Genomic DNA, 23,587 nt, shown 5'->3' on the forward strand with positions numbered 1-23,587 from the left:
CCCGCCGCCCCCTCCTACGAGGAGGTCGAACGGGAAGCGCCAGTCAGTGAGGGCCGCGGCGCACGCGGGTGGCACAGTCTTCCGGCTCCTGATCAGGCGGGAGAAATAGACAACCCAACGCCGCACAGCTATTAAGGACCCCAGCGTCATTAGGTGCCGCCGAAAGGCTGAGAAATGGAGCTGTTAGGGGGCTGCTACGAACAGGTACTCTTCGGGTTCGCGATACAGCCGGGTGAGGTAAGAACTGTATTTTAAAAAAAAACCAAACCAAACCAAAGCGGGGGGCGGGGTTGGAAGGAGCAAAAAGTGGCGCGCTGTGCAGTTACAGCGCGAGGGCCGCATGCGCGACGCACGCCACGCGAGATGCGACGCGCACGAGGGTCACGGGGGAGCTTGGCTGGCTCGCCTCGTCTTGCTCAAAGGCTTCCTTCCCAGAAGCCTTCGCGGCATTTGCCGCGCGCAGCTCCGCCCTTGTGGGTTCGAATGTTGCCTAGGTGATGGCGAGGAAAGGGCGTCTTCCTCCCGCTCATAGGAGGAACCATGAGGGTCATCTAGTCCAACCCCCTTGAAATGCAGGAATACTTTTGCCCGACGTAGGATTCGAACCCACGACCCTGAGCTTAACAGCTTCGTGCTCTACCGGCTGAGTTATCATATCCTCCAACATTTAGGGACGTCCTATTCTGTTGTTGTTGTTTATACCCCGCCTATCTGACTGGGCTGCCCCAGCCACTCTGGGTGGCTTCCAACATCTATAGGAACAAAATAAAATACTAAATATTTAAAAGCTTACCTCTACAGCCTTCAGATGGCTCGGGGGTCTTGATGACTCCATACCGTCCAACATTTCTCCAATGAAAATAGAGACATCCTAAGGAAAAGCAGGACATTCCGGGATCAAATCAGAAACTGGGACGGTTTCTGTAAATCCAGGACTGTCCCTGAAAAAATAGGGACACTTGGAGGGTCTGATTATATCCCACTTTCCTCCAAGTAAAGGAGCTCAAGGCAGCATCCCCATCTATCCTCACAACAAGCCTGTGAGGTAGAGATTGTGACAAATTTCGATTTTAACAAATTTTGCGATGGTTCCTCAGCTGACCAGATATCTCCTTTATTGAACATGGAATGTTTTGTTTGCTCTGTGCACATTCTGGTCTTGATCCCAACAAAGTTCATCCTAGCTAAGTCCCTTTTAGAACTGTGACAGTCACTCCCATTGCTTTCATGGAACTGTAGCTTTATGAGGCTTTGCCCTCGGGTGGGAAAAATATTGCGCCCGGGAAAGGGAAAATGGGAGTCAACAGACACTCAAGGAATAGTTTCGGAGAAAAAGCTTTATTTCTACCATCCATGAACTGGTAGAAGGAGCAAGTGCGATAACTCACAAAAAGTATGCACGGGTTCACAGTCATGTGCACAGAGTATACATTCCCCTTCCAGTTCCCTCCCCTTTCTCCTCCCTCAGGAGTCCTGCCTTGAGTTCCCCTGAGCATGAACAGAAAGCTCCTGTCTTGGGACTCTTCCCAGGAAAGGGGAATGAGAACAGTTCAGCATGTCCAAGATGTTGCAACTAGAAGGAGATAAAAGTCAGTTCTCAGGCCTGCTCTGACAGAGTCTATTGATTAGCTTTTTGAAGCCTTCTTGTGCTGATAAAAGTAACGGTTTTTCCTATGTACCAGAATCTTGTGAGAATCCACAGAAAAGCTGTAGCTGTGGATTTTTAGAAGACAAAAGGAATTTTGGACAGTTTTGAGGCCTGGTGTGATTATTGAGTGGGGGGGGTGACTTCGGGCCTAGGTGGGGTCACCTGTCCTCACCTTCCTTCAGAACTTGTTGGTGAATAGGATTAGCTGCATCAGGCCCTCTGAAGATTAGTTCCCTTTTTCTGTTTTAAAAATTGGGATATCATTAGCAAATAACAGTTGTTCTTTTATGTTTCATCTTCAGAACTGGTCAGCTCTTCCTGATTTCACCCACCATGCTCACACTGCTTCACTGTCCGCAGTAGCTGTGAATGACAGATATGTAGTCACTGGCAGCAAGGATGAAACCATACAAATCTACGACATGAAAAAGAAAGTAGAACATGGGGCACTGATGCAACACGATGGTAAGGGGCTTATCATTCTTGTATTAGTTGCATGGATTGGGAGTGAGATATGTATTAGTGGGAGTTGGTTCTGAGCAGGACTTAAGTATGAAGAGGCTTACAAATATTTGCCCTGATCCAGAGGCTACTTGCATGAAAGGCTGCAAGCATAAAGGCTTCCTCATTCACTTCTTTATTATTAATAAAAAGGGAAGCCAGGTCCAGCAGGTGCCCCATGTGCATGCTGAAGTGCCTGTGGGATTCTGGATCAAGGGCACAGCCTTTAATCCAGCACATGGTAAAATGCACATGCCAACCTTATTTCAAGGGTTTGTTTCCAATTCTAAGCAGCATATACAGAAATAATTTTCATGGATCTCAGTCGACTCAAATTCAAAGTGGTACTGAGAACTGCAGGGTTCCTAGACACCAAATGATAGCCATAAGCTTCCAAACATAGTTTAGCATGTGCAGTTTTGCAGGGCATATGTAAATCTGCTATGCTGCAAAATTATTATTTTGAAATGTAGAAGACATGTTTTAGTTCAAAATACATTAAATGTAACTGATTTGCATGGATTTTCAGGCACTGTAACTTGCTTGGAATTTTATGGAAGTTCACATTTATTGAGTGGAGCTGAGGACGGTTTAATATGCATTTGGAACACAAAAAGATGGGAGTGCTTAAAGTCCATTAAGGCACACAAGTAAGCATTGTTTTCTTCTTTTAAAAAAGTGTATGGCTTAATTTCAGAGTTGCATGAGAAGCTTTCTTATGCTCTCTTCCCCTGCAACCATTCCAAAACAACTTTTCCAGAGAATCCAAAATGGCATGGTACAGAAGGCTGCAGTGGGTGGTGGAAATTGGATAGGAACGCCTTGCAGAAACTACATCCCATGCTGTTCTGGAGGGTTTCTTGAATAATAAATAATAATAAATTTTATTTATATCCCGCCCTCCCCAGCCGAAGCCGGGCTCAGGGCGGCTAACAACAATAAAATAGTACAAAAGTACAGCATAAACAACATTCTAAAATCATTCATTATAAAAATTAATTAATTCAAGCCACTAGCAACCTGAAGTTGTTTACAAGCCTATATATTTATCACACACGTGCGATAAGCAGAGAATGCAGCATAAAACAGTTGTAAAATATCATTATGAAACAATTATTATTAGAAAAATAGTATAAGACTCAAGCAACAACCAAGTCAGCCTAAGTTTGTTACTGCCCACAAACTCACCTAAACAACTAAGAAAACGCAGTAGGATCAGGTTGGGGCAGGTTTTTCAATTAGGGAGTTCAAGTACACCACTGAAGTGTAACAACTGAGGAGGCTCCAGGGGTAGTCAGTCTTTTTATACCTATGACCCACTAATGCATCTTTCTTGATGGGAAAATTTCCTTACCGCCCACCAGTGCTCGATGGAAGGAGGATTCTGCTTGTGCCGTAGAACCCCCTACCAGGGACCAGGTTGAAAATTCCTGCTCTAGTCTGAGCTTTCATTGATACTATTTCCCAGGGTTGTAGAATCTGGATATGTCAGGATTGGGAACTTCTTGTTGTTTTTTAAGCTGTTTATATCTCACGCTTAATCAAAAGGATCTCAGGGTGGATAACAGTCAAACTAAAAATAATAATATCAATATATAACCCCTCTCCCAAGAATATATATAAAAACACAATATATCCACCATCTCTCAGCTGATAGTTAGTATTAGTTTTCAGAAGCCTGTGAAGTCATGCCATGTTTTAAGCCACTTGAGTTTTCAAGTGGATTGCAGGGGGCAGGGGGTTCAAAGGCAGGGTGCCACTACAGAAAAGATCTCACCGCACGTCACCCCCACAAAGGTAGTTCCTAATGGCAGGGTGCAAAAGACGGCCGTAATTCATGGGCAGCATTTAGTTATTATTGCTAGTGAGTTCGTGGGAGTAATGAATCTTGACTTTCATTTGCTCTTTTTATCAGGGGACATGTGACATCTTTTTCTATTCATCCTTCTGGGAAATTAGCTTTGTCAGTAGGAACAGACAAGACGTTAAGGTGAGTCGGAAGGTTGCAACTTCAGAAACATTCATTTTAGTTTTATTTAAAACTTTAGGTTCTTATTTTCTGTAAACTCAAAGCAATTAACAAGTGATACAAATTCAAAAAGAAGTCCCGGGGGGGGGGGACGACATTAAATTGTTCATTTTTTAAAACTAGTTAATTCTTCCCTCCAAAATATGTTTATTAAGCATCTTGTTTTTCAGAACATGGAACCTTGTAGAAGGAAGATCTGCATTCATAAAAAATATAAAACAAAGTGAGTATATCCTCTTTGCATTTTGTCGTATTTTGTAATTATAGAAATGTTTGTGCATTGCCAAATACCATGTGTGTCTCATTTTTTAGTCCAGAGTCCACAGTTATTGTGTCCTTGGATTTGTGAGGCAGCCCTGAAAACTCCGAGAATCTCTATTTGTTACACAAACGTTTCAAGGTCCCCATTGCCTCATAATCTCCATTACCTTATTATCACATTAAATGCTATTATAAGTCACCAGCCTTCTTACTGGCAATTGTTCCTGGCAGAAACCTCATCCCCATCCTGAGTCCTATCCCTCCTCTGAACCCTTCAAAGCCCCTATCAATCTATGTTAATGGCTCTCAAGTTCTTAGTCTCCTATATTCTGGAGTTACCTGCTGAGTGCTTCCAAGCAGTTTTTCTTGCTTCATGCCTCTTTCCCTTCAGAATAGCTAGGATTTGGTTTTTCTGTTAGGAGTGCTTCTCATGTCTTTGCACTGGTGGCATCTATGAAGGCAAAATAGTTAAACCATGCTCCCCAGCACACCACCTAAATCTCCAGAAGGTCTTGGGATCCTTCAGGCAGCATGGGAGATGAAATGGGGTCCTGCAGGATGGAAACCGAATTGCCGGAAATCATCTCCTTGACAGAAGCCTCTGCTGGATGAGAGCCTTCCTTGAACACACCACTGGCTACATGTTTTGCAAAGCAGAACCATTAAGGAAACTTTGGTTTATAGATAACTAATATATTTGCCTTTTTTATATCTTTATAGCCAACACTCTTTTAAAAGACATGTAAAAAGAAGGCAAAATTTTTACTTAGTGGGGTATATGTAACATTTCGTACTGTGAATAAGTATTTGTAGCGCATCACATTTGAAAAGAATCTTTGTCTAAGAGAGATGTTCTAGCAATATTCAGAAGGGAACTGGGAGGGGGGTCAGTAGCTTAACAGTGTCCAATATGTTTCATTTCTCTATTTGGCTTAGATTGCTGATAACATTCAGTATCAGGACTCAGCTACAGTGGTACCTTGGTTTACAACCATAATCCGTTCCGGCGGTCTGGATGTAAACAGAAACAGGTTGTAACCCAAGGTGCACTTTCACCAATGGGGACTCCAAAAAAGGGGGGTTGTAATAAAAAAAAATGGGTTGTAATCCAAAAAAAGGGACACACACTTTTGGGTTTGACATGGTTGTAATCCAAAACGGTTGCAGACCAAGGTACCACTGTATACAGCTGCAAATAAAACATTTTAAATGTGACACTTTATGGCGATGGCGAGCCTTATGGAAAATTATTTGTATTTTTAAAAACACTTTTAAAAAAAGCATTTTCTGAATGTTTTCCATATGTGTGTAGATTCCACTTTAGATTTCCTTATTTTGTTTGCAGTAAAGTGATTATTTGGTGTCTATTTGAAATTAATATTTTATAAAATCTGTATCATTCTTCCTCTTAACGTAGATGCGCATCTTGTTAAATGGTCACCCAGTGGTGAGGTATACGTGGTAGTTATAGCTAACAAAGTGGATATATACAACCTTGAAACTGCTTCTATTTCTGGCACCATTGTTGCAGAAAAGAGAATATCTTCAGTAAAGTTTCTTACAGTAAGTAGTAATGCAGTGTTAAAGTAAGTAAAGCATTTTAAATAAATTAAATCTGATTTATGTTTTCTTCACCTTTTCTTTCAGGATTCCATACTTGCTATTGCAGGAGATGAAGAATTTGTACGGTTATTTAATTGTGAATCTCAAAAGTGCCTTTGTGAATTTAAAGCTCATGAAAAAAGGTATTTTATTTCTGAAACATAATAGAAAGGATATTATGCATGCTTTGGCTCAACTTTTAGGATTATATAATAGTTTTTAATTTTTTCTCTTTGGATTCTTGTTTTGTATTTTCATTATGAATGTGCCGTAGTTTAGCACTTCAATTTTTTTTACTGATTTTAACATGGAAGAATGCATGTGTTTAAACCAGTAGCACTTAGTTAAATAGGGCTGAATTGTGTCCTATCGCCAGTTTTCTTAGTGCTTGCTGCTATTTCATTTTTACCGATTTTATTGGGATATTTCATATCAACTATTGATCCATAGAGTAAAAGAGATCTACACTTTTGAAATGGAAGGCTTACATATTCTGGTGACTGCATCCAGCGATGGATTCCTTAAGATGTGGAGTCTTGATCTTGAGAAGGTTTGTATATTACAAAGCTAAGTGCACCATTCATGGTTGAATCCTAAATTCCAAGAAGTGCAGTAGCGTACTTCTGAGTAAAGACAGCTAGGATTACGTTACAGGTGTGCCTGTGGCAGCCAAGTGAAAAGAGAAGTCACAGCTTTTACACCTTTAAGAGTTGTGTAGAAGAGGGCATTTCAGCAGGTAAGCTACATCTTCTGAAATCCCGTCATCAATACAAATATTAATGGTGTAAGCCCTTCTCTTTTTTTGATCTGGCCATCCAAGTTGTCCCCATCCTATCTTGGTTTGTTTGTTTGAAGAGTCATTTTGCTGTTGGTTTCACAGGGTGTGGATTCAACCTATGGGAACATATGGAAGCTTCCTTATAGTTAGTCAGCCCATTGGTCCATCTTGCTTCATAGGGTCTACTGTGCTCTGCTTGGCAGCAGCTCTACCAAAATTCCAGACAGGATTCACTCCCAGTCCTACCTAGAGATGCCAGGAATTAAGACTTAAGCACTTGGAGTTTTCTCCATTGCTGCTACAGAACAACATGGTTTCTGGGATTTACGTTAACCATTTCTTTTCCCCTCCCTTCAGATTAATAATTCCCCGTCATTGCTGTGTGAAGTCAATACTAAGGCCAGGCTTACCTGTTTAGCAGTTTGGCACAAAAGAGATTCAGAAGCCAAGAAGATCCCCAATGAAGCCACAACATCCTCTCAAGGTATCATAAAGATTCCTGGACTTCTGTTAAGTTTTCAGCTGTAGGTAATACAGCAATGACTTGTTTAAAAAAGGGTTGATATATATTAACCAGATCCTACCATAAAGTATATTTACAACGTTTTGGGGACAAGTGATTTTGCCTCTCATCAAACCAGTTCGCTCTGCAGAGTTGAAAAACGCACAGGTCCAATGATAGTTTGATTCAAGTTATTATTTAGACAAGGGTGGTCATGGAGGTTGCTGTTCATACATTCAACAAAAAAACAACTGGTTATTTTGTAAAATGTAGACTCCAATTTCTCCCTCTATTCATCTTTGCCCCAAAGATGCTTCTGTAAGTAGTCAGTGTTTGGGGCTGTTTTCTCTTTTCCTTTGCAGTGCCCTTCAGCCTTTCTAAATCTGTTCTAGAGGACTAGGGGAACCTTTGGAGTGGATGTGGGAAGCTGCAGGAGAAATTTGTGAAAATATTCTCTCTCTGCCTTCCGTTCATGGAAGCCTCCCCTGGAAGAAAGAGCCTTCCATGTGTAGAGGGACACACTTGAATACTTTCCAGTGTATTTAAAGCATTACATCTTTAAATTTTACAACGAATAACTTCATTTTGTTTCAGCGCATGAAGAGGAGCAACCATTGATAAAGAAAAAGAAAATTGGTTGGGCTGAGTGTGATAAGTCATCAGAGGGTGATGTCCAAGAAACCCTCAAGAAAGGAAAATCGGCTGGTGTGCAGCAAAAGAAGAAAAAGATAATGCAGAAATTAAAGTGAATATGTCACTACCATTTGCAATCCTACAATAAATTGCCACCAATTTCCAGCACAATTTTTTACTTAATTGCAATATTATGGCTATGCATTCATGGCAATTTGATCTGTTAATATTTATAGAAAGGAACCATTTTTATTTAAGCTGTGAGCATTTCCAGATCCTATGACAAAATGTTTTTACAGAGGAGGAAACATTTTATGTTGTTAAATAAATATTTTATATAAAGCACCTGAAACATTCTGTTGTAGTGGTTGAATTTATAAGTTTTGGAAGAACAAGTACAGAAATCTTCCTAATATGAAAATACTTTTTAATTATTAATATAGGGTGATATGCTTGGATTCAGCATGCCATCTTAGTTATGATGAAATTATTTTGTGGTTCATTTATATAATGTTTTTTGGCCCAAAGGCCCCCAAAGTATAAACAGAATATTAATGCAAATTACAAACCTGATAGAAGTACAAAAAGTAAAAAAGTAAAGGTAAAGGACCACTGACAGTTAAGTCCAGTTGCAGATGACTCAGGAGTTGCGGCGCTCATATTGCTTTACAGGCCGAGGGAGCTGTATGTCCGCAGACAGTTTTTCCAGGTCATGTGGCCAGCATGACTAAGCCGCTTCTGGTGCAACGGAACACCGAAACCAGAGCAGCGCACAGAAACGCTCTTTACCTTCCCACTGGAGCAGTACCTATTTATCTACTTGCACTTTTTGGCTTGCTTTCGAACTGCTAGGTTAGCAGGAGCTGGGACTGAGCAACAGGAGCTCACCCCATTGTGGGGATTCGAACCGCCGGCCTTCTGATCGGCAAGCCCTAGAGCAGGGGTCTGCAACCCGCGGCTCCGGAGCCGCATGTGGCTTTTTTACACCTTTGCCGCGGCTCCGGGGCGGATACTAGCGAGGGGAGGAGGCGCATTGCGCGCCCCGACACTCCCCACTGTGGCGGGCGCTGTACTGGCTGTGACGTCGCATGGGGACGGTGCGTGCGTTAGTCACGCACCGTCCCGACGTCACCTTCCTGCCCACCCACCCACCCGCTACATTGTAAGGGGCATGTATGCTGGTCACTGCATTGAAAGGGGGCATGTACGCTGGTCACTGTTTTGAAGGGGAGTGAAGAACACACACACACACAAAAAAGGTAACTTGTTAATTTAACATTTATTTCTATGAGGAGGAGTAATTCTGAGGGGTCAAACAAAGAAATAATAAAAAAGTGACAAAAAAGTTATTTTTATAATGACGAGTTTTGCGACTCCCAGTTTTTTTTTTCTTCGGAAACGGGTCCAAGTGGCTCTTTTTGTCTTAAAGGTTGCAGACCCCTGCCCTAGAGGCTCAGTGGTTTAGACCATAGCGCAATATAAAAAAGCAAAACCACTGAATGCCCACCAATCATACTGGAGATACATTTGTGAGTGTCATTCATGCTCTCGCCATAGAGACAGCTCGTCCGCCCTCTCCTTGGCAATTAGAAGTCAGGTTAACACACCCACACCCTAGGGTTGCCATATTTCATATATTCAGGACAAAGCGCTGCCTTTCGGAAATTCCCCATATGGCAGCCTTAGCACACCCTGACTCAGTTCAACTTGGGAGCAATCCCACTGACTCCCCACTGACATATTTTGCTTCCTACTAGACCTTTTGATGACAGTGAGGTTTTCTTTTGAGCAAAAAGGCATAGGGTTGCACTATGGACAGAACTAGAATCTTCTCGCATAAATGTAATGGCCTATTGGGATTCTTTTCTGTTTTACTTTGATTGCAACAGTAGTGCAGCAACCAACTTCCTATTCTTATCTGACTGCCCAGTTCATACAAGCAACTTGTTATCTAACTGAAGCCATAATAATTTTCAGGGTCCATTTAGCTCATTTGCCAGCACTGACTGGACAGTAGGGTTTCAGGGAGGAAGTCTGCCTGGACCTAATTTGGAGATGATGGGGATCAAACCTGGGACATTCTGCATACAAAACTCCAGCAGTGAGCTAAGGTCCATGCAATCCTAAATTTGCCTACTTACACAAGTAAATCATACTGAGTTTAGTGTGATTTATTCCCAGATAAGCGTTTATAGTGTTGCAGTCAAAGGCCAGATCCATATGTTTAAAACACCTGGCTTTTCCCAAAGAATGCTGGGAGTTGTAGTTCTGTGAAGAGGAAACTACAGTTCCCACGATTCTTTGGGGTCAGTCATGTGCTATAAATGTACCACTTTTACTTTTACCACTAAAAATAAATAAATAAAACTACCATACAGGGTTGTTGTGAGGATAAAATTAAATAAATCAAAATACGGTGTGGACTTGCGCTTAATTCCTACCCAGTAAATGTACTTGTGGCTGCAACCTGCCTTAACCAGCCCTGAAGTTTCTAATGAAGGTTTTTAATTTGTTGCAACGTTCGGTGTGGATTTCAGGGTTGCAAGAACCACCCCACCCCCTTGCCCCTGTAAAACAGGCTCCCTCTCTCTCTCTCTCTCTCTCTGTAATATTCCAGAGAAACTGAAAAGAAAAGTCACTGTTTAGAGCTCGTCTCTTTTATGCGTGCAAATATTAGTTTGGATGCAACCATTGGGGATTGCACCAGCAGGGTGGAAAAACGCTTTTGCAATGGCTCAGAGGAATGTTCTGATGCTTTGCCTCGCCTTTAATGAAATAACGCCCCACCCCACCCCCGGCTGTGGTACGTTTGGGTTGACGTAGTAGCTTTCTGTAAGAAAACCAAAGGGCAAGTCGCTGCTTGGCCACGATTTTGCAAATACAACTCGGGTTGTTGCTCTGCTTGGCCCGCGGTCACGTGCGTTGCTGTTTTGTAGTTCTCCCATTGCCCGGCGGGTTCGGTATTTGCACGGCTCGGTTTTGTTCTGAGTTCCTACGTTGTGACTCTTCTGCTGCTGCTCCTGCAGAGTAAGTGACTTTATTCATGGTTTTTCTCTTCTTGTCTTACAATAAGGCAGCAGCCAGCGAACTGGCTTTGTACTGAACCTTTTGTGAATACTGTATATATAATAGTTGGTGAACAGTGAAGGGATCCTGTGCAGACATAGATGGAAATCGGATTAATATCAGAGGGTAGTGTTCCCCCCCCCATTAGAAAAATTCAGAGTTTTAATAAAATAATGCCTTATCGATCTAAATTGGAGCTTTTGATTAAGAGTACAGATTCTTTCTAAGCCTGGGTGTTCCAAGATTTCAACCCCAGAGAATTCTCTACTTCCAAGGGGAAAAAAACCCTCCAACAAAACAGATATCTAAATATGAGTAACACATGTGCGTTTATCTTGAAAATAATTGTCAGAGAACTCTTTGCTTCTAGTTACATGAAGTTAGAAGAACTTTTTATAGACTGACCTGAAATTAAATAAATTACTACATTTTGAATTCCACCATTGCAAGAAGTATAGGGTATAGTTTTAGCCTCACAACCACACAGTGAGGTAAGTTCAGACTGAGGATTATGTATGTTTTCCTTTATTCTGTTTCCCTCTCCCCCATAATTTCAAAATTTAGAAGAGCATGCTAAGGAAATGTAACTTTATGAGTCTATTATTATTTAAGTCTGCAGGTGTTTAGCAAACCAGTGTATAAACCCAACATTAAAGATGTGTCTGTTGAATTCATTTCATATTTCTGTGTCCATTCCTGGTAAATGTACAGTGGTACCTCAGGTTAAGTACTTAATTCGTTCCGGAGGTCCATACTTAACCTGAAACTGTTCTTAACCTGAAGCACCACTTTAGCTAATGGGGCCTCCTGCTGCTGCCGTGCTGCCGGACCACAATTTCTGTTCTCATCCTGAAGCAAAGTTCTTAACCCTAGGTAATATTTCTGGCTTAGCAGAGTCTGTAACCTGAAGCGTATGTAACCTGAAGCGTATGTAACCCGAGGTACCACTGTACTTACAAACACATCTTACATTGCTCTTTCAGCAAGTGTTTTACAATCCTTACTTCATTTCTCTCCTCTACAGTTTTGAGGTAGGGAATTGCTACTTGCATTTCTCCAAAACCACTCAATAAATCCAAGATCAAGCTAATATATTTTTTCCTTTTGAAAAAGTGTTTCCCCCCCTCTTATTATTTCTTAAATTAATATACTGCCCTCCATCCAATGATCACAGGGTACCTTAAGGTATAAAAACACAAAAATACATAACCAAAAAACCCCCACATTTAAAGGCCATAAATTGGGGGTTTTCTTCTAAGCAAGTGGGGTTTTTTCATGAGCACTGTCAAAATAAACCGAAACAATGGAGGCTGTGAGCAGGAATATGTTAAATTGTCATTTACCTGCAGTAATCAGGTGTGGGAGAATTTATAGAGTTCTAGTCTTGTCTTCTATATTTTATGGTTGCCCATATGCCTGAAACAATTTAAATTGGTATTTGGTGGGCAGGCCAGTAACTTCTGAGACCTTATTAGCAAGGCTGAGAATATGACAAATGCTGTGTCCTAGGAAGAACAGTCTACACGTAAGACACTTAGCACAAGGTACAAAAAGTCAATTTGTATCTGATTTCCATTCGTTGCAAACATTTACCACATACATATCTTTATTGCATTCCAGAATGGGGTTGGACTGGATTGGTTTTGGCTATGCAGCTTTAGTGGCTTCTGGCGGGATGATTGGCTATGCAAAAGCAGGTATAGTATTGATGTCGCCTCACAGTCTTGTTTTCTGGTGTTAAATAGCAATTTCAAACATGGTGCCCTCCAGCAGTTATTGGACTCCAGTTCCCATCAGCTCTAGCTAACAGAACCAATGGTCAAGGATAATGGGAGTTGTAGCCCCGCACATCTGGAGGGCACCAAGTTAGGAAACGCAGAATTATATTCTCTAAAATGGAGGTCCCTCTTGAAAAAACGGAAAACTTCCAACTATGCATTCCTACTATCAGTCTATATACAGATACCAAGTTGCTGTTACTAGTTTTTGCTGTAGGGTGCTGATTAGCAGTTGTAGGGAACTGACACCCTTCCTATGAAAAAGTGCTTTAGGAAGATAAGGGCACAGGCAGAGCTATGCTGATAATCTATGGCAAGACCCGAAACGTTTGCATGTTGCAGGCCATATTGTTTTCCCCTGAGTTGCGCACAGTGCCCATCGAGGTGTCAAATATTCACTAAAATTTTACTCAGAGTAGTACTGAAATTAATGAAGATTAGGTCCAACAATTTCAATGGGGTTACATAAAACTAAGTTAAATACCACCCATGGTTATTTGAACAAACTTGTTGCACTGTGATTCTAACATGTAGATTTTCACCTCTGCAGCACAGCTAAACAGTGTATCTTGTGTTGCAATGGCACATTGTTAGCATTGACAGAACTTACCTACTCTGCCTAGAAACAAGAACTTCCTTAACGTTTTGAGGGAAGCAGAAAAACCCCTCAGAAAAAAACAATAATTTGTTTGAGGGGGTTGGAATATATGTAATATGTATTTTCCTACCAAACCTAACATACACGCAACTACTTAGGCAGCAAGTAATGTATTTTGTGTTCATAGAGGGAAATAATTGTTGGGGTTTTTTTCTCCTCATGGTTTTATTTCTACAAATGAATAATTTAACAAGAAAGGTCTCTCAAGAACTGATGGTAGCAGTTCTGTAACAAAAGCCGTTCAGGGCATATTTTTCTCTGGGCTTGCATGTATAACTTCCATTAACCTTGATGGAAAATCGATGTATTGATTTGTGATGATACTCTTCACGTGGTGAGGGGCTTCTCACAGGATTCTTCTTGCAGCATTTTGAGTAGTTGGAATGATGGTTAGAGACATAATGGTCTCTGGGAATAAGTGTCAAGGTGGGGAGGGGTGGACCCAGATGGAAGATTTTTTTTTGGTTTATTTTGTCCTTCATTTTAACTTCTCTGTGGCTAGAAGGCAAGCAAATCAAAATTTAAAAGAGGGAAGTAATAACCTAATGCCATTTTTTTTAAGATATCTAGGAGGAGAGATCTAAGCATTTGAATTCCAGGACTAGCTTTTTATTCACAAGGGCATTATGAAAATGACAGATCACACACTGATGATGAGAATAACAAATCATTGCAAGTCATTTCAGTGGCATGATGGAAGGAAGGCAGAATGCCTAGACAGAAAATACTCAAGGCTGTTTTAACAGTGCCCTTGATGCTTCAAGTCCAATTAGGTTTGTCCTGCAAATGGAACAAGTGGTGTTAGAAATCGGTGTTGAGTGCTCCCTTAAGCCTTATTAATGGCACCATTCACCAGTAGCCAAAGGTGGTGACATTTCATCAATTTCGTTTGCAGGTCACCTCTTTATATATAAACTGATAATGGGAGTAGAAGCAGCCTCCTGAGGCCACTTTCCTAGAATAGCGCAGGATTATCCTTTGCCCAGAGTAACTGTACTAAGGGCTCATTTAAAAGGACACTAAAGTGAATGTTGAGTTACACCAAAGTAAATGTTGAGTTTTACTATGGGGAAGTTGTGAGGAGACAACAGAAAGAACAGGGGGTATGTGCTTATTTGCTTTTTAAGGTAGATTTCTATTTCTGGTTTGTAGGCTGGCCCGATGTAATGTCAAACTTCGATGTGATCAAACCATAAAGTGAGAGAGGGAATTAGAGTGCATGAGAGAAGGAGCGAGTATCTATGTTCAGCACCTGGACAAAAAAACAGGCCATGGTTTGCTGTTATATGTGAACAATGTCTTCATCTTTGAGTAGATGAGCAATACTACTAGCCTTTTTTATTATGTGAAAAATATGTTCATCCTTCAAGTATTTAAAAGGGGAAATTTAAATAGTTGGGGTAAACCTTACCTGTTTCCCAGATGGCACATATGATTATGAGGTTAGCATAGTGCACTGGTCTTCCATCTGGTGGGCTGCAGCCTGATTCAAGGTGGGTTGCAATAGGAGTTTAAAAAATGGGTCCTCAAATGCATGTTTTGATGACAAGTGGGTTCTTAGTCTGAATAGGTTGAAGCTATCTGGGACAGCAGATACCACATATTTGGAAGGCAGGACTTTTCATGTTTTTCAGACCATGTTTTTCAATACCAACAGGCAACATTGCACCTACTTAATTTTTATTTAATTTTTTTACAATATACAGTCATCTTTCTCCTCTGTTTTTAGCATGCTCTACCTTACTTTGCCTTCACTTACCAAAACCTTCAAAGAAAATGGTGGTCCCACTGGTGCGACCAACCTTACATGCGGATCTGACCCCACCAGTTCAGGGCTTGCGCTATAAAGCATCAGATCAATTCAAATATTAAACATTTGAGCAATGCTTTTTTTTAGCTGAAAATTGCTTAGAACAGAATAAATTTTGTTGGTTTGGTTTATATACCCCGTTTGTATCTACAGCTTAACAAACATTGCTTGTTTTATTTATTCCAGGTAGTGTCCCATCTTTAGCTGCTGGTCTTCTTTTTGGGAGCTTAGCAGGACTTGGAGCTTACCAACTTTCTCAAGACCCAAAAAACATTTGGCTTTCACTGAGTAAGCATAACTGGGGAAATGTATATATGTGAATTACGTAAAAGTAACTCTTAACCACAACCCTTTGAATGCATCTAATGTATTTTATTTCATTGGTGTACTATAACAACAGCAACCAAACCACTTGATACAAGCAGCAAAGTTAAATACCAATTTTATCAGGAGGCTGATTTGGAATAAATGTGGGGTCCTTTCATGTGTGATGCTGTGTGTTGTACCAGGAAGCTGATTCTGGAGCACACGTGCATAGCATCATTTGATGAATTAAACCACATGCGTCAGTTAAAGCAATCCTAAACACACTTACTAGGGAGCTACCCCATCCCAACACAGTAGGACATCATCAGGGATGATGGGAGTTGTAGTCCATCATCTGGAGGACAGCTGGTTCCCCATCCCTGCTCTGAGATATATCCCATGCTCCCTATTGTGTGCTGTGATGCAACTTGCAATTAGAAAAGTGCCTCTGAACATCCCTTAAGAGTACATTTTGTCAGCTGCTTAGCCCAATTGCACAATGCTGGCTTTTTCACTACTTTTCTCTGAGGTTAGATTTTAGGTAGAAGTAGATTATTCATCTTACAGTTCATCATTTCTGTCTGGCAATAATAATAGTAATAATAATAATGTGTAATTTGAACTTGGTGTGAAATTTCTGGAGCATTTTGTTGATTAGGTGGTCAACAAATTTTCAAAATAAATATTAAATAATTGTTTGGTTGCAGTTGTTACTAAGGAGTGTAAAACGGTTACATTGGTACACATCTTTGAGCTGTGTGTGTGTCCATGTTTGTGCATAATTAAGTTGATAACTTGGCTTTTTTAATCATTGCCCTCAAGTGGGCAGAAACGCCCCTGATATAATGCTGCTTCTGTTTCTATCTTTCAATTAGTTGCTTCTGGAACCTTAGCTGGTATTATGGGCATGAGATTCTACAACTCGGGGAAATTCATGCCTGCAGGACTGATTGCTGGTGCAAGGTATTATGCTGCGTGTTTATTTTATTTATTTTGCTTTTGACATTAAGGCTACATTCCTGTTGCATACATGCCAGTTAAAATCAGTGGGACATACCAGCACTTCTAAACAGGCACAGTTAGGATCAGGCTCTAATTTTAGTTTTATAAAATTGCATTCTAGAAGCTGTACTGCATAACCCTTTTTTGGGATAAGCAATTTCGTTGTGCATTTCGGTACTTTTTATTAGATAAGATCATTTTATTAAGCAAGATCTGGTTTAGATTGACCCATTCCATGGCTTTCAAGACTATACATGCCGGCCACCTTTCGAAACCTTCTCTTCTCCCCCTGCTCCATCTCCCATAATCTATATTCCACTCATTGGCAACCAAATCCTCTTATTAGCCATCCCTTCAGCCAATCAGCAGTTGACTTGTTGATAGCTTAATTAAAATTCTTAAGTTGCCTTTCTTAAACATGTCCCAAGATGAGTTACAGATATACAAAATACACAACATTGTAAAATGAAACAACAGTGAAACCATATAATACTAAAAGCATGCATTCCATAAAAATTAACAAAACAGAAGTGGTGTACTCTGAAGCCAAATCAACCTGGTGGCTACGTCTGCATTTCTCCAGGAAGGGAGATTTTCTCACTTGCACTGTAGACCCGTTGGGAGAGATGGGGGCACAGGCTGTCTTAGCACTGCCAAAAAATGAGACAAGCGTTACCTGGTCCTGAGGAACTGCATGGTTCCAGTTTGGGAAGGCTGAGAGTTGGGGCTACTGACAGAATGGAGAACTACTGGACAACATGCTTGCTTTCTCCCATTTCTGTCCCAGCCTCCAAAATAAAATATTGGAGGTGTGTTGCACAGTCAGAAGAGCAATTGTGTAGGAGGCGGCTTCGCACAGTTCTGTCATATAGATAAACTTGACTACATTTTCCTTTAAAGCCTCCTGATGGTTGGGAGACTTGGACTGAAGATGTATGAAAAGCCACATGAAGGATAACAGGACCTCACACGAGGCTTGAGACACATGGATAAGAAGACTGAACACCAGGCACCAGGATGAATGTGCTATGGGAAAGAGAAGGACAAAGAAAGAGCACGCCCTAAATATTGAGGGTCCTAATTTTTAAAAACTTATGATAGAGGTCATTGACAGTGTCTTATTGTGTACAGAAATGTTTCCTTTTCACATTCTAGAAGTAACTACTGTTTATGATATGAAATTCAGTGTGGTATATTTGTTGTCGATGAAGACAATGTGTGTTGACTAGAAAGGCAAAGGCAGGCTTTTGGCTTAACCGATAAAGAGATTATAAATTACAAGGCAGCAGGGAAGGCGTGGCTGAATGCAGTTTTTATCTGTTCTGTTGCATGGAAGCAGCAGAGAACAGGGTCGGCCTGGCTTCCACCATGGCCCATATTGCTTTATTCTAAAAGCTGTGGGAATAGTCCCTTATGCTGGTGTTCTGACGTAACAGTACTCTTCCAAATTCACGTAGTAATAACATTTACAAGGATGTATATAAAGGCAAATTTGATTGAGAGCCCTCATCTTACCTGCTTCTTATAGCATGTCCAGGGAGCCTTTGTCGCTTCAGATGTTGTTGGATTCCAACTCCCATCAGCCTCAGCCAGTAGGGTCAATGGTCAGGGATGATGGGAGTTGTGGTCCAGCAACCACTGGAAGGCCACAGCATATTCACCCCTCTCACATATAGGACGTTTTTGCAGCCATTGTAAGTCGCTGCAGATGCCATCATAGTTTCAGCAGAGGAGAGGATCAGGCTTAACCCTGATGGAGTTTTCAGCTAGGAGCTTGCTTCTATAGAAACATAAGGGTAATATTTTTCTTACCATGTTAAGTAAAATGCTACTGGTTTTTGTTTTTGTTTTTAATTAAACAGATAGAATTATGGTAGTCAAAACTATTCTTTACTGGATTGGTATACTTTTGTGCTCTTCTTTTTTCGAACTTATTTTTATTATTATTTTTGAAAGATGCAGTCTTTGATCGTATATCCATGTCATATCTTTTTTAATATAATGAATTGGTGGGAAATACTGAATTCAATCCATATATGATATTTTCTTACAGCATTAAACCCTATGCAGACAACTTGACATTTCTGTTGTGATTGATTTATAAGTAACAATTGCTTTCATAGTGTTTGTAACCAAATGGAAAAAAGTTTCCATAGTTATTCGACCAGACATTTTCACATCTTTGAGAAAAATGGTGCAATGCCCAAAACGTGGGAAGCTATTCAAGTTGTGATTTGTATACTGGGTGTGACAGGGACACTAACGTTTTAGTTAGGATAAACAGGATAAATCATTGTGTGATGCATCCATAAAGAGTGGAGGCTCAGGCAAAAACCTTAGTCTGATTGCCAGTGTGTAGAATGTGGGTCTGTGCTGTGTGATGGGCAGAAATTCAGCAGCGATCCTTTCCTATCACTGTGGTCCTATGATGAAAAATGCTCTATGCACCTCTACCAGCAAAAATTAACAACGTTGTTGGGACCCCTGCCCTGAAGAAGAATGAATGGGAGGTGTTTGTTGCTAACTAACATTCAGTTAGTCTTGTTAGAGGTTTGTTTCACTCATGACCCAACTATGTATTGCAGAAAATAAGAATGGTCAAAATTCTTTGGTTTGCACTATTACATGGGTGCTAAAACCAAAGGATTTATCATGTGGTTGGCAGGCCACAGTATCTGACTAGTGTGCTACCTTTAGTCTGGGGGAAGCAGGTGGACAATTTTGATAGCCTACTGTAGATTGAACATGCACATATAGCACGCAGTGTCTCTATATGATAATATGGATGACATGAAATGATAGGCTAAAGCCGCTTCTGCATTTTAGGCAGCCAATGTGAATGGATAACAAAGGGAAAGGTCAAAAGTGATGGGGTACAACAAGCTTGGGGGGGAGCCTCCAAGCAGACCTCTCCAGAGACAAATGTATGGCTCTGGTTTGAACAGACACATTAAAATAATACGTTGTGTGTGGATTGTATCTGCATTAGCATTTGCAGGTTGAGACGACAGAGGGTGCTAAAAAGCTTTGCTGTCTCAGATAGGATTAATATGGAATTAAAAAAAAACACACAGATGAAACATGAAAATGTAAATCCAAGCTTCAACTTCTTGGATAGAAATTGTGCTGTTACGATAAGACATGCTTGTTGGCTAAAGAAACTTGTACATGAGAACGGAATCGAATTTCAGGAATGATGGTTTGCAGCATACTCTTGAGTTCAACATTATGGGAGCTGTTGTCTGCAGCATTTGGAGGGCTACAGGTTCCCTAACCCGGACATACTCCCATCTGATCTTCAGGAGCCACTTCCCTGTACAGTGGTCCCTCGGGTTAAGAACTTAATTCGTTCTGGAGGTCCGTTCTTAACCTGAAACTGTTCTTAACCTGAGACCCCACTTTAGCTAATGGGGCCTTCCGCTGCTGTGCCACCACTGCCACACAATTTCTGTTCTCATCCTGAAGCAAAGTTCTTAACCCGAAGTACTATTTCTGGGTTAGCGGAGTCTGTAACCTGAAGTGTCTGTAACCTGAGGTACCACTGTACTGAGAGAATTAAGAAGCTCTTTTAAACTAGATTACCTGAATGAGTCAGGGAAAGGTAAATCCAGTGATGACCAACTGCAGGCTGGTTCCTGAACTTTCTCATTTCAATATGAGATATATATATATATAGAGAGAGAGAGAGTGTGTACAAAACATCACCCTCCAACAAGTATTTACATGTGAAATATGCTGACAGACAAGCACTATTTGGATCAGTTTCATGGCCAGCAGCAGAAGAGGGTACAGAATCCAAATCCACTTTGTAACCTCAAGTAAGGAATCCTAACACTCATGCAGAAAGGCAATTAGCTGTGTAAGTAGCAGAGGCTCACTGGAATAAAGGTTGTAATGTTCCTTCAAAGGCACAGGGGACTTGCTTATCAGGTGCACTGTAGAAAAAGAGATGGAATTAATGTTATCCCTTAGCAGGGCTGCAGGGTCTGGCAGATTTATTAGTCCCTTCCTCTCATAAACATGTCATCCTCAGGAGTTGATTCCAAATTCTGTTTTATTAGCGTTCAGCTCCACATCAAGAAGAGCATAAACAGGCTGCTGAAGAACAGTGGGGAGAAAATGCATTAAATGTTTCTAAGACAAAAACAGGTGCAGTTGAACCTTGGATTGTTAGGCAATGCTTGGAAATGCAGGATTATGTTCTCAGGGCTGAGAGAACTGTGTTGTCTCAAATTACTAGAAGCTGCTTATCGTTGTTAAGAGTGTGATCCAGGGAGTTCCAGGTTCAATCTCAACTTAATTCACCTAATGAGCTATTGTTCAGCTCCTTTCTAATAATTATAATTATTATAATTATTATTATTTATTTATACCCCACCTATCTGGCTGGGTTTCCCCAGCCAGTCTGGGCAGCATCCAGCATATATAAAAAAGTAATAGAATTTTTGAGTAAAAGCAGCATCATGTTCACATGCACTGAGGTACCCTGTCATTAGAGCTGAGCATCAATTTAACTCACTGCTCCATGTAAGGTTGCTCCATGCATGTGGTTCTTCCTGAGCCACTTATAGACTCTGAAAGAGGTGCAGAAGTCCAGAAGAAATAGGATGAACATTGTGGTGGCAGAACAATGCGGTAGTGGTTGGATATCCAGGTGGAAAAGAGCACAGGGCCCCTGCACCCTCAACAGTTGTGTAGAAGACTTTCAACTGATGTATCTCCATTACTCACTAAGCCACCCTAGGTAATAGTGTGACATGCAGTAGTGGAGATTGCTCTCATACTTGCTTTGCTGTCATAGAAACTAGGAGCACATAGTCCATCACACTTTTCAGAAGAGATTTGTTTATTTTTTGCTATTTGCTCTGCAGTTTGCCAGTCTGGACACCCCCCCCCCCCCCCGGCCACCTTACCAAGTAGAGTGAAATGACTGCCTCAGGTCATGAAAGGGAAAAGCAAACTATTAACAGCTTCTGCTCCTTTCAGCTCCCTGCATGTCCCCAAAATCAGCTCTGGAGGGTTGAGAGGTATGGAGGAAGAGAGGAAACGGAAGTCCCATTGCGCCAGCACAACTATGCACAGAGAGCATTGGATACAACTCATTGTATTTGTACTCCAGGGAGAGGCTTTGTTCTTTCAGGTGCCAAAATATCTGTAATACAAAGCTACTAGTTGCAAGCATCACTGAAAGAATGAATGTAATGCACATTGAACTACGCAGAGATGGTGTACAGTATTGTTGGCATTAATGTCATCTGAGTACCTTAAAAAAGTGAGGCCTGCAGCTTCATATTCTAAATATTTTTCAAGCCCTAACGCCTAGGTAACATTTAGCCATGCAAAGTTATTGTTGTCACAAGTATGATTTGTTGCAATTATTTTTGCCTAGAGAAGAATCTGAATTTGTTACTGCAAGGTGGAAGGGTGTTAGCTCAGAATCCCAGATATTCTTCAATTTATTGCAAGGCTGACATTACAAGGCGATCAAAATAATTACAACAGTACCAGATCCTTCCTGTTTCTAAAGGGCAATTAAAAGAGAAAGAATTCGTCTGTATATCAATGGAGAATGAGACTGAAGCTAGGAAAGAACAAGGATTGGCCAATTAAACAGCCTTATTAAATGAGAGCTAATTATGTTAATCTCTCCATTTCTTTCCTACCCCAGGCTTAATGCAGCCACAATGAAGGGAGGTTTGGACAAAGGCAGCACACAAAGGTCAACCTAGCCTTAATTGTCTTGTTTAAACTTATACTCTCAAAGTATAAGTTGCTGTCTTGAATGAAAATGTAGCATTGTGACACTGCAAAACTAGCTGCATTACAAATTATTCTTGGCTTCAGTGCTCCATTTCATGGGATTAATTTTTTCCCAAAGTGATATAAGCAGAGCTGAAATGTTAGTATAGCATCAATCTTGTTTAAGATATTTATATTAGTTGGAGTGTTTGATCTGCCGCTGCTTCTTTCTTTCACTATTGGTTATTTCAGATTTTAGTGTTGTTTTAATATGCTGACTAGATAATAAACTGCTTTGAGCATTTACCGGTATTTAAACAGAAAGGCGGGATAAAAATATTTTAAAATGAATAGCAAAATAAATTGAATAAATTTTTACAGCCAACATGCTGAATCTTTACACGGAAGATGTCCTGATGCCAAGGCACAATTCAGTGGTGGTGTAGAGGAGGAAATTTCAGCTGGTGTAACTTGTGTGTCTCCTGACGGACCATCATTACCTGCCAAAATTCCCCCCTCTAGAAAGCTAAAGGTCATTCCGTCATTCTATCCCAGGTTTGTCAGTGCAGTATGCTTGGGCACCAATGTGCCCAACAGTACCTACAAAAGGTTTTAGTAAAACAATTCCTTCCTTCAAAAATCCACAATGCTTTTGAGTAGCTGCTTTTCCCACTCAGTTGCTGTTGAAATGGGTTGACCTCTCCTACATAGCCCCATGGCAGCCATTTTGTGTTCTGCCCCACCTGCACACCAGCCATTTCATTACTGGCCCCATGGCACTTTCTCAAAATCACAAATGTGCCCACTGTCTATTAAATGTTTGGAAAAAGTCAGAAGCCCAAGGCAGTACAGTGGTACCTCGGGTTAAGTACTTAATTTGTTCCGGAGGTCAGTTCTTAACCTGAAACTGTTCTTAACCTGAAACACCACTTTAGCTAATGGGGCCTCCTGCTGCTGCCGCGCCGCCAGAGCACGATTTCTGTTCTCATACTGAAGTAAAGTTCTTAACCCAAGGTACTATTTCTGGGTTCGTGGAGTCTGTAACCTGAAGCGTATGTAACCTGAAGCGTATGTAACACGAGGTACCACTGTATAAGTTCCTCAACTAAGTTTATTCAACATTTGTCAGTGACAACAGCTCACTCATAGGAACACAAGAACCAAACTGACTGGACAACACAATAATAATCCTGAGCATGAACTGACCGTTGACAGTTGACAGTTGAAAGAGCATGCACTTACTTGCCATTAGAATGTTCGTCTACCAATGCTTC

The 23,587-nt window shown here is 40.9% G+C and overlaps 2 protein-coding genes across 3 annotated transcripts; both read left to right on the forward strand.

Annotated features, from left to right (window-relative positions):
• The first annotated feature begins 23 nt into the window (after positions 1–23).
• Positions 24–8,306, forward strand: PAK1IP1 (PAK1 interacting protein 1). Of its 2 annotated transcripts, none has more exons than XM_028737691.2 (10): positions 24–237; positions 1,951–2,113; positions 2,679–2,799; positions 4,065–4,139; positions 4,349–4,401; positions 5,857–6,002; positions 6,087–6,184; positions 6,492–6,591; positions 7,177–7,303; positions 7,916–8,306. In XM_028737691.2, the coding sequence occupies exons 1-10, from the start codon at positions 175–177 to the stop codon at positions 8,068–8,070; spliced, it is 1,101 nt and encodes a 366-aa protein (XP_028593524.2). In that variant the 5' UTR covers positions 24–174; the 3' UTR covers positions 8,071–8,306. The 2 variants fall into 2 exon arrangements, with proteins under 2 accessions (XP_028593524.2, XP_028593525.2); XM_028737692.2 differs by having other exon boundaries at positions 24–204.
• Positions 8,307–10,813: 2,507 nt separating this feature from the next.
• LOC114600894 (transmembrane protein 14C-like) lies at positions 10,814–18,653 on the forward strand. The gene is made up of 5 exons (XM_028737709.2): positions 10,814–10,981; positions 12,641–12,717; positions 15,453–15,554; positions 16,448–16,535; positions 17,475–18,653. The coding sequence occupies exons 2-5, from the start codon at positions 12,642–12,644 to the stop codon at positions 17,530–17,532; spliced, it is 324 nt and encodes a 107-aa protein (XP_028593542.1). The 5' UTR covers positions 10,814–10,981; position 12,641; the 3' UTR covers positions 17,533–18,653.
• The last annotated feature ends 4,934 nt before the right edge of the window (positions 18,654–23,587 follow it).

This window comes from Podarcis muralis, chromosome 8 (assembly GCF_964188315.1).
Source record: "Podarcis muralis chromosome 8, rPodMur119.hap1.1, whole genome shotgun sequence".
Classification (NCBI taxonomy): domain Eukaryota; kingdom Metazoa; phylum Chordata; class Lepidosauria; order Squamata; family Lacertidae; genus Podarcis; species Podarcis muralis.

Coding starts and splice junctions, on each gene's coding strand:
- LOC114600894 (XM_028737709.2), top strand. CDS start 12,642: ATGGGGTTGGACTGGATTGGTTTTGGCTATGCAGCTTTAGTGGCTTCT. Junction 12,718..15,452: donor GATTGGCTATGCAAAAGCAG/GTATAGTATTGA, acceptor TATTTATTCCAG/GTAGTGTCCCATCTTTAGCT. Junction 16,536..17,474: donor GGACTGATTGCTGGTGCAAG/GTATTATGCTGC, acceptor TTTCCTTTAAAG/CCTCCTGATGGTTGGGAGAC.
- PAK1IP1 (XM_028737691.2), top strand. CDS start 175: ATGGAGCTGTTAGGGGGCTGCTACGAACAGGTACTCTTCGGGTTCGCG. Junction 4,140..4,348: donor GGAACAGACAAGACGTTAAG/GTGAGTCGGAAG, acceptor CTTGTTTTTCAG/AACATGGAACCTTGTAGAAG. Junction 6,003..6,086: donor CTTCAGTAAAGTTTCTTACA/GTAAGTAGTAAT, acceptor CTTTTCTTTCAG/GATTCCATACTTGCTATTGC.